At 40.9% G+C, this 8,741-nt stretch overlaps 1 protein-coding gene across 1 annotated transcript in view; it reads left to right on the forward strand.

The window, feature by feature from the left end:
- The window catches only part of LOC144645081 (uncharacterized), a 71,570-nt gene extending 67,878 nt beyond the window's left edge, over positions 1 to 3,692 (forward strand). Inside the window, exons 32-35 of the mRNA XM_078504545.1 lie at positions 790 to 907; positions 1,518 to 1,736; positions 2,183 to 2,461; positions 3,196 to 3,692. Of these exons, the coding sequence (XP_078360671.1) occupies positions 790 to 907; positions 1,518 to 1,736; positions 2,183 to 2,461; positions 3,196 to 3,534 (955 nt within the window). The 3' untranslated portion in view covers positions 3,535 to 3,692. The remainder of the gene's footprint in view (positions 1 to 789; positions 908 to 1,517; positions 1,737 to 2,182; positions 2,462 to 3,195) is intronic.
- The last annotated feature ends 5,049 nt before the right edge of the window (positions 3,693 to 8,741 follow it).

An 8,741-nucleotide genomic window follows, 5' to 3' on the forward strand; every position in this document is an offset into this window, starting at 1 on the left:
GGCCATCAACTTGGAAGCTATGAGATTAATAAAATATCACTGAGCTGTTTTGATGATAAACGGTATATACTTGATGATGGCTTAACAAGTTATGCTTACGGGCATTATAATATAAAGCAATAATTTTCATTATGATTTCTAGTGTAAGAGATTTTTAAACGCACCTTGATTTCAAAATTTTAAAAAGAGTATAAGAGATTTTTTTATTTTGATTAAAGGGTTTAGCAAGGGTTGGTTTTTAAGGCTTGGTTTTTTCATTTTGGTTTTCAAACTTGATTCCATTTTGGTTTTCAGTTTGGCTTCGAGGTTTGGTTTCATTTTTTATTCTATTTTTGATTTCATTTTTGATTTCATTTTTGATTCCATGTTTGATTCTATTTTTTGATTCTATTTTTGATTCTATTTTTGAATCCAGTGCTGTGAGTAGTATAGGAGTTGGGGATGTAAGAGATAATAAAAATTTTTATGATCTCGTACCCCCAACTCCTATACTACTTTCGGTAGCCTCGTCCAGGCATTTGGTTAGCTGGGGAGCAGCGCAAATAGAAGCGATCGAAAAATAACGCCAGGGGATGTGGAGGACCGATCTTCGCGCTGCACCTCAATAAACCGAACGCTTGGAACAGGCTAAGCTTTTAGTATAGACCGAAAGGGGCATTGCATCGGGTTTTCGTGCAAGAAAGCATCTCTGACTGAAATTCAGCTAGATGACGATCACAATAAATTTACAAGGATATTTGATTGAGTTTTTACCTAATCACATTTTGCTTTTGTACTTGGCGTTTTCAGATATCGTTTTGGCTGTCGTCAAGTAGCCATAGACGAGAAGCACCAGATTCGAGCGTTCACTGCAGATCAAAACGAAGTTACCACTGTCAGTATAACGACAACATTAACCATCGCTCTGGTGAGTTCAATTATTTCTGAATGTCGGTAAATTTTGTTAAATACAATGCCCTCAGTTGTAATGAGTTTACATGGTGTTGCTTTGTTACAATGTGTGACACTTTTACCAGCCTTTTTCATGTGATAACACTCTGAACAGTTGTAATAACCTTTTATTCCCAAACGTGACCACTTTTAGGCGGGGCAGAAATCAATCTTGTACTCAGATCTCCGACGGGCACTTGTTCACCCTTCACATATTGGATTTTGGGTTCAAAAGTTTCAGATGGTCTTATGTGCAAAGGGGTCTAAAGGGTTAAAATGGCGACTGGGATTTGCCTAATTTTTCACTGGGAAAATGGGATTTGGGCAACTGGGGCTGGGAATCACAAACACAAAATTGGGAATGGCATTGGGATGTGGGCAAACCATGGACTGGGAAATGGGATTTGGGCAAAATTTGGGCTGAGGAATGGGATTTATTCCCCCCTCCTCCTTCAGGACCCTCTGCAAACAGCCAAACTGCAATAAGCCAAGTAATCAGTACCGCGTGGCATGAAGCCGATGTTAAAAGAGTGTAGAAGATCTATAATGTTACAACAAAAGACATGACTAGTTTTTGTTTCCTTTAGGACTTTATCACTGCTATTCCTCTCTCAAAATGGAAACAGCAATATTTGGTGCCAGCGGAACAGTGCATTAGTAACGGCCTCTCGTGCATTCAATCAGCGTATCCCACTCCGACTGATGCTGTAAAGATCGAAGCTGAAGATCGGTTTAAAGGCGGTGACAGAGCTCCTTACTACATTATGGACCACAGGGCGAGCTTGAAGCATTTGAAAGTAGGAGAGGTACATTCTTTAGAAGGATTTTATTGGAGGACACTGTATTCTTGTAGAGAGGTTCTTCAATGCCAATTGCCTGTTACTCTGAATCAGAGCAAAGCCGAAATATTGCTATTCAAATCTAACAGCAATCGTGATTGGCTAAAACCAACCATCGCATTGTTTTTGTTCGCGTTGTGATTGGTTTGCTATGATTAGAATTTAGTGATTATTATGTTAGTGATTGTCTGAGTGATAACTTTGATTGTACAACAGTCATTACAAAATCACTCTAAACTTTATTTAGTTTCGTCCTTGTTATTGTTAAAAGATTGACATCATCGTTGAAGCATGTCTCATAAACATACTAAACCTACTTACATGGTCAAAACACCAAACCCAAGGACAGTTCAAAAAGAAAAGAGGGCCACACATTCCGCTAAATAATGTTCGAATTTTTCCTTTTTTCTCAGAAAACTGTTCACTTCTCCGGAACAGCAGCCACCGGGCGCTACTACGTCATTGTTCATTTCTACCAGCCGAACTTTCTCTCATTTCTGGGGAAAGTTGTCATCAGTGGACAGAACGCCGCGTCGACCCTGCTGAGGTTCCGTTACTGCCCTCACGTGTCTGGCTGCAGAGCCATAGGCACGTCACAGTACAGGGAGGGTATGAGTGAATCGATTTACATTGGAAGACAGAACAACATTCTTGTCAGCATCGCGATTCCTGAGGATAAGGGCGTTTGGATTGTAAGTGGTTTACAGATCAGTTTATCAAAGATTTCACGATCATGGGGTGCTATTTTTAAAGCAGGGCAACACGACTCAATGTACAGTGCCTGTTTGTTAAATGATTTCCGATTTTCTATGAAATGTTTGCCACATCTGCCCTACTTTCAAAATAACTACCGCGACCGCGAAGTCTGCTGCTGTTTTTTTTAAGTGCTACCTAACCGTAAAATGTTGAAAGACACATGAATGACGTACATTGAAAAGGTCAAACATTGTGCAAGTGCATACTTTTTGGAAAAACCGCGCAATTTTGATCTAGATTTTTTATGATACAATGTTATTCCGAAAAAAGTCTCCTTTTTCAAGCAGACGGGCCACAATCACAAAAAAACTGGGGGGTATCGTCATAATACGCCGCGTTCTCCGTTTGAACAAAATGAACGGATAATTGATGTTGTCAAGAGACAATTTTTGGTCTCCTTAAGCGCATGTCATCGGTATGAAATTTTTTGGCTCTCATCTCAAACTTATCTTAAAAGTGTTCAGAAACTGGCGTCCTAAAAAAATCTGTTTACTCAAGCTTTACGCTACCCAGCGAGACAGGATTCCCTTCTGTTTCTACTCGGGAGATACATGTATGTTTCCTCTCGTCTCTCCTCTAAAAGAAAGAGAAGGCAATCTCTATCTAGAAGGGTAGCTCAACTTCTCAATCTTCACAGACTTCAATTCACTGTCATTATTCTTCCTTTCAGGATTATGTGCTATTGGTTCCAATTTCGTCATTCTCGCCATCTCTTCTTGAAGTAAACCCGATCGACGTAACTCAAGATTTTATCCAGGATTGTGGGCAGTACACCTTTTTCCTGAAAGATTCGTCTTCGAAATTCTGTCTTCGCTCGGCCTTTACCATTACAACGCGGTTCAATAGCGGCGCGTTAAAATGCAACTGCGATGGACTGGGATCTACCAAAACTAGCTGTCAATCATTTGGCGGACAATGTATTTGCAGACCAAACGTGATTGGTCGAGCGTGTGACAGATGTAAAAGCGGTTACATTGGGTTTCCTTATTGTAGAAAATTAGTGACTTGACAAACGTCAAGAGAACTCGTGATTTGATTTTCTGACAATGTCAATTGTACCTTCCTTAGCTAGCGTTACCTATGCATGATGGCTTCCTGCGTTGTAATGTTTGTCACTTATCATAACATTTGTAATTTAAGATATTAAATAAATACTTATTTAGTGGATTTATAGTTTAACTTAATTGAACTAAAGAGAGGTTAACATTAATTCTGATTCACGAAAAAACTGATTTCCTCGCTTGTGCTGTATAAGCTTTTTTATGTGTGTGAAGTGAAGTGAGTTCCATAGTAGTGAGTTCCCTAGTAGTGAGTTCCCTAGAAGTGAGTTCCCTAGTAGTGAGTTCGCTAGTAGTGAGTTCCCTAGAAGTGAGTTCCTTAGAAGTGAGTTCCCTAGAAGTGAGATCCATAGTAGTGAGTTCCCTAGTAGTGAGTTCCCTAGAAGTGAGTTCCATAGTAGTGAGTTCCCTAGTAGTGAGTTCCTTAGAAGTGAGTTCCCTAGAAGTGAGTTCCATAGTAGTGAGTTCCCTAGTAGTGAGTTCCCTAGAAGTGAGTTCCATAGTAGTGAGTTCCCTAGAAGTGAGTTCCTTAGAAGTGAGTTCCCTAGAAGTGAGTTCCATAGAAGTGAGTTCCTTAGAAGTGAGTTCCCTAGAAGTGAGTTCCATAGTAGTGAGTTCCCTAGTAGTGAGTTCCCTAGAAGTGAGTTCCATAGTAGTGAGTTCCCTAGTAGTGAGTTCCCTAGAAGTGAGTTCCCTTGTAGTGAGTTCCCTAGTAGTGAGTTCCATAGTAGTGAGTTCCCTAGTAGTGAGTTTCCTAGAAGTGAGTTCCATAGTAGTGAGTTCCCTAGTAGTGAGTTCCCTAGAAGTGAGTTCCCTAGAAGTGAGTTCCCTAGAAGTGAGTTCGATAGAAGTGAGTTCCATAGTAGTGAGTTCCCTAGTAGTGAGTTCCCTAGAAGTGAGTTCCATAGTAGTGAGTTCCCTAGAAGTGAGTTCCATAGTAGTGAGTTCCCTAGAAGTGAGTTCCTTAGAAGCGAGTTCCCTAGAAGTGAGTTACCTAGAAGTGAGTTCCCTAGTAGTGAGTTGCCTAGAAGTGAGTTCCATAGAAGTGAGTTCCATAGTAGTGAGTTCCCTAGAAGTGAGTTCCCTAGAAGTGAGTTCCATAGAAGTGAGTTCCTTAGAAGTGAGTTCCCTAGAAGTGAGTTCGATAGAAGTGAGTTCCATAGTAGTGAGTTCCCTAGTAGTGAGTTCCCTAGAAGTGAGTTCCATAGAAGTGAGTTCCTTAGAAGTGAGTTCCCTAGTAGTGAGTTCCCTAGAAGTGAGTTCCCTAGAAGTGAGTTCCCTAGAAGTGAGTTCGATAGAAGTGAGTTCCATAGTAGTGAGTTCCCTAGTAGTGAGTTCCCTAGAAGTGAGTTCCATAGTAGTGAGTTCCCTAGAAGTGAGTTCCATAGTAGTGAGTTCCCTAGAAGTGAGTTCCTTAGAAGGAGTTCCCTAGAAGTGAGTTACCTAGAAGTGAGTTCCCTAGTAGTGAGTTACCTAGAAGTGAGTTCCATAGAAGTGAGTTCCATAGTAGTGAGTTCCCTAGAAGTGAGTTCTTAGAAGTGAGTTCCCTAGAAGTGAGTTCATAGAAGTGAGTTCCTTAGAAGTGAGTTCCCTAGAAGTGAGTTCCCTAGAAGTGAGTTCCATAGAAGTGAGTTCCTTAGAAGTGAGTTCCTAGAAGTGAGTTCGATAGAAGTGAGTTCCATAGTAGTGAGTTCCCTATTAGTGAGTTCTCTAGAAGTGAGTTCCATAGTAGTGAGTTCCCTAGAAGTGAGTTCCATAGTAGTGAGTTCCCTAGAAGTGAGTTCCTTAGAAGTGAGTTCCCTAGAAGTGAGTTCCATAGAAGTGAGTTCCCTAGAAGTGAGTTCGATAGAAGTGAGTTCCATAGTAGTGAGTTTCCTAGTACTGAGTTCCCTAGAAGTGAGTTCCATAGTAGTGAGTTCCCTAGAAGTGAGTTCCATAGTAGTGAGTTCCCTAGAAGTGAGTTCGATAGAAGTGAGTTCCATAGTAGTGAGTTCCCTAGAAGTGAGTTGCCTAGTAGTGAGTTCCCTAGAAGTGAGTTCCTTAGAAGTGAGTTTCCTAGTAGTGAGTTCCCTAGTAGTGAGTTCCCTAGTAGTGAGTTCCTTAGAAGTGAGTTCCCTAGAAGTGAGTTCCATAGTAGTGAGTTCCCTAGAAGTGAGTTGCCTAGTAGTGAGTTCCCTAGAAGTGAGTTCCTTAGAAGTGAGTTTCCTAGTAGTGAGTTCCCTAGTAGTGAGTTCCCTAGAAGTGAGTTCCTTAGAAGTGAGTTCCCTAGAAGTGAGTTCCATAGTAGTGAGTTCCCTAGTAGTGAGTTCCCTAGAAGTGAGTTCCATAGTAGTGAGTTCCCTAGTAATGAGTTCCCTAGAAGTGAGTTCCATAGTAGTGAGCTCCTTAGTTTTGAGTTCCTTAGAAGTGAGTTCCCTAGTAGTGAGTTCCCTAGAAAGGAGTTCCCTAGTAGTGAGTTCCCTAGAAGTGAGTTCCCTAGAAGTGAGTTCCATAGTAGTGAGTTCCCTAGTAGTGAGTTCCCTAGAATTGAGTTCCATAGTAGTGAGTTCCCTAGTAGTGAGTTCCCTAGAAGTGAGTTCCATAGTAGTGAGTTCCATAGTAGTGAGTTCCCTAGTAGTGAGTTCCCTAGAAGTGAGTTCCCTAGTTGTGAGTTCCCTAGAAGTGAGTTCCTTAGAAGTGAGTTCCCTAGAAGTGAGTTCCATAGCTACAACAGAGCAGTTGATGTCTACAATTAGGTTATTCTTGTAGTGTGAGTTATTGTTTTTGAGTCAATTGGCACAGCCTTTAGATAAATAATTCCTTCCTTCAATGGCACTAAACTTATTTTTCTTAATTATTGACATATGTGTCCAGGGCTCACCAAAACCCCGTCCGGTCGTCTGGGACAAGTAGATTTTCCTGTCGGGCAAGCGATTGTCATGCTACTTGCCCGACGGGCAAGGGCATGCAACCAAATATTAATTTCTAAAACAAGGATTTTGAAACAAGCAGTACTTTTTGGCCTATTTGTCATGGGTAATCAAAGGTTATAAATGAACTTTTACAAAAACTAAAGGAAACCTAAATGAACACGCAGGCTCCTTTGAACAAGGCTTCACGACAGTGATAAATTCACCGTTTTGCAAGCCTTTAAGACCTTCATTTTTGGTTCTTATTTACCATAGAATCAGCCACACAAAAAAAGTAAGGCAATTAAACAACAATTATAATGCATCAAAAACTGTTCCAATGAACGATTTGATTCGAAATGGTTCTCAATGGTTTTCGGATTTGTTGAAATGTGTTGCCAATGTCTCAAAACACATTCCAAATGTTTTAAAACAGTTTTGAAATGATTTTCAATGGAATTTTCATTTCATTAAAGAGGTGATTAAATGGGTTGTCAATCTTCCAAAATGTTTGAAAATGCATTGAAACATGAAATGGTATAATGGTCCATTCCTTTAAGGGTCGTTTTCACAAATAGGGTCACAATTTCCCTGCGAGGGTGTTCCCTGGGGGTGGGGTCATGAATTATTAATAAGTTTAAGAACCTGGGCAAGGGGGAAAAGTGTCCGGGAAAGCAAAATTTGAGCGTTACTTGCCCCATGGGCAAGCTGGAATTCAAGTTTTTGTCGAGCCCTGTGTGAGTCACTTAATTTTTTCGTCATGTTATGTTCGCGACACTCATTGTTCGCGTCACTTTAATTTCGCGATTTTTTTGGAATCGCGAAATTCGCGAAATTAACGTGTCGCGAAAAGTTCATGTAATAAGGTAGTGAGCCCTAGAAGTGAGTTCCCTAGTAATAGTGAGTTCCTATAGTAGTGAGTTCCCTAGAAGTGAGTTCCCTTTTGAGTTCTGTAGTGAGTTCCCTAGTGAGTCTTTTGCACCGTTACTGAAGGAATTGATGCAAAAATAAACATTCCAGAAGTCTTTCGAAGAACAGACTACAACCTTACGTTTTATAACTTATATGAGAAGTTCCATGTGTCCGCTTTATCGAGCAAAACTTGAGATTGGTACTACAAAAGTGTCCGTAATTGCGTAATAGCGAGAGTCCGTAAAAATTTTCCGTAAAAACTCTTTTGCTTTTGTTGGGGATCGGGATTTTGTCAGCTGGTGTCCGTAATAGCGGGGTGTCCGCAAGGGGGGAGTTGACTATACTTTCGATACAACTGAAACCCTCTCTATTCCCATTAGATTAATGTAGGCAGCTTTGTCGGCCAGGTCCGGACCGATTTTTTGACAGGTCCATACGCAATTTCTTTTGTCGTGTAAACGAGGCAGAAGAACAGAGGGCGGGAAGTGAGAGTCCCAAGGAAGCGAAACTGTGGCGACGCAAAGGCCGTTCCGTAAGGATTCCACCCTTTTTCTATCAGGTTCCTGCACCAAGTTCCTCCCCACTTCTTAAGTGTGCGTTACCTGAGCTCTCTAACAATTAAGATGGAAACACGCGCCCAACTTACGGTCTTATCAGTACATGCTGAAGCAAAATCAAAACGACGCACTTAACTCCGCTTGCAAGGTATGCAGCGTTCCAATTCGAGTCTGACTGTTTTATTGCGTGGAGGTGGTGATCACAGTCGAGTTACTGTTTACGTCAGTCATTAGAAAAGTCACTCTTACATAAGAAGTAAAGGTCTTTATAATTTTATAGAGAGATATGGACATTGCACTTATGTCCAGGATTGAACGCAAGTATTGTTTATAAAGTACTTCATGTTTGACTGTATTATGTTACATTTAATATTACTCATATATGACAGATTTTGGTGTGTTTTGGTGAACTTTTATTAATGGGACACTTTTTATGGTGTTGGAACGTGATCTTTTTTTTTTATCCGAATATCTGGACATTTTAGTCGTGACGTCTTCTAAAAGCTGCTCTGATCAGAGAGAAAAAATCGCGAAAAGGAGCCAGTCGAGCGCGGTCTGGATAGGAAGATCTCGCAGGGGAGCTTCCCTGGGAGAACGCGCTCGTTTTAATGATTTTTTCGACTCGCGCTCGCAGATTGTTTTCGTCCTATACCCCGCTAGGGAGCCTGTTCACAGGCTACTTTACAAGTAATATACACATTGTACAATGTTGAGTCTGCGACTGACATTTGAATAGTCGCTCAAGTATAAGAAGTTAAGGTCTTTCCGTGTAACAAAAGTACGCACTTGTGGTTTCTGGTC

The sequence above is a fragment of the Oculina patagonica genome, chromosome 3 (assembly GCF_052425735.1).
Source record: "Oculina patagonica isolate OP01 chromosome 3, crgOcupat, whole genome shotgun sequence".
In the NCBI taxonomy this organism is placed as follows: domain Eukaryota; kingdom Metazoa; phylum Cnidaria; class Anthozoa; order Scleractinia; family Oculinidae; genus Oculina; species Oculina patagonica.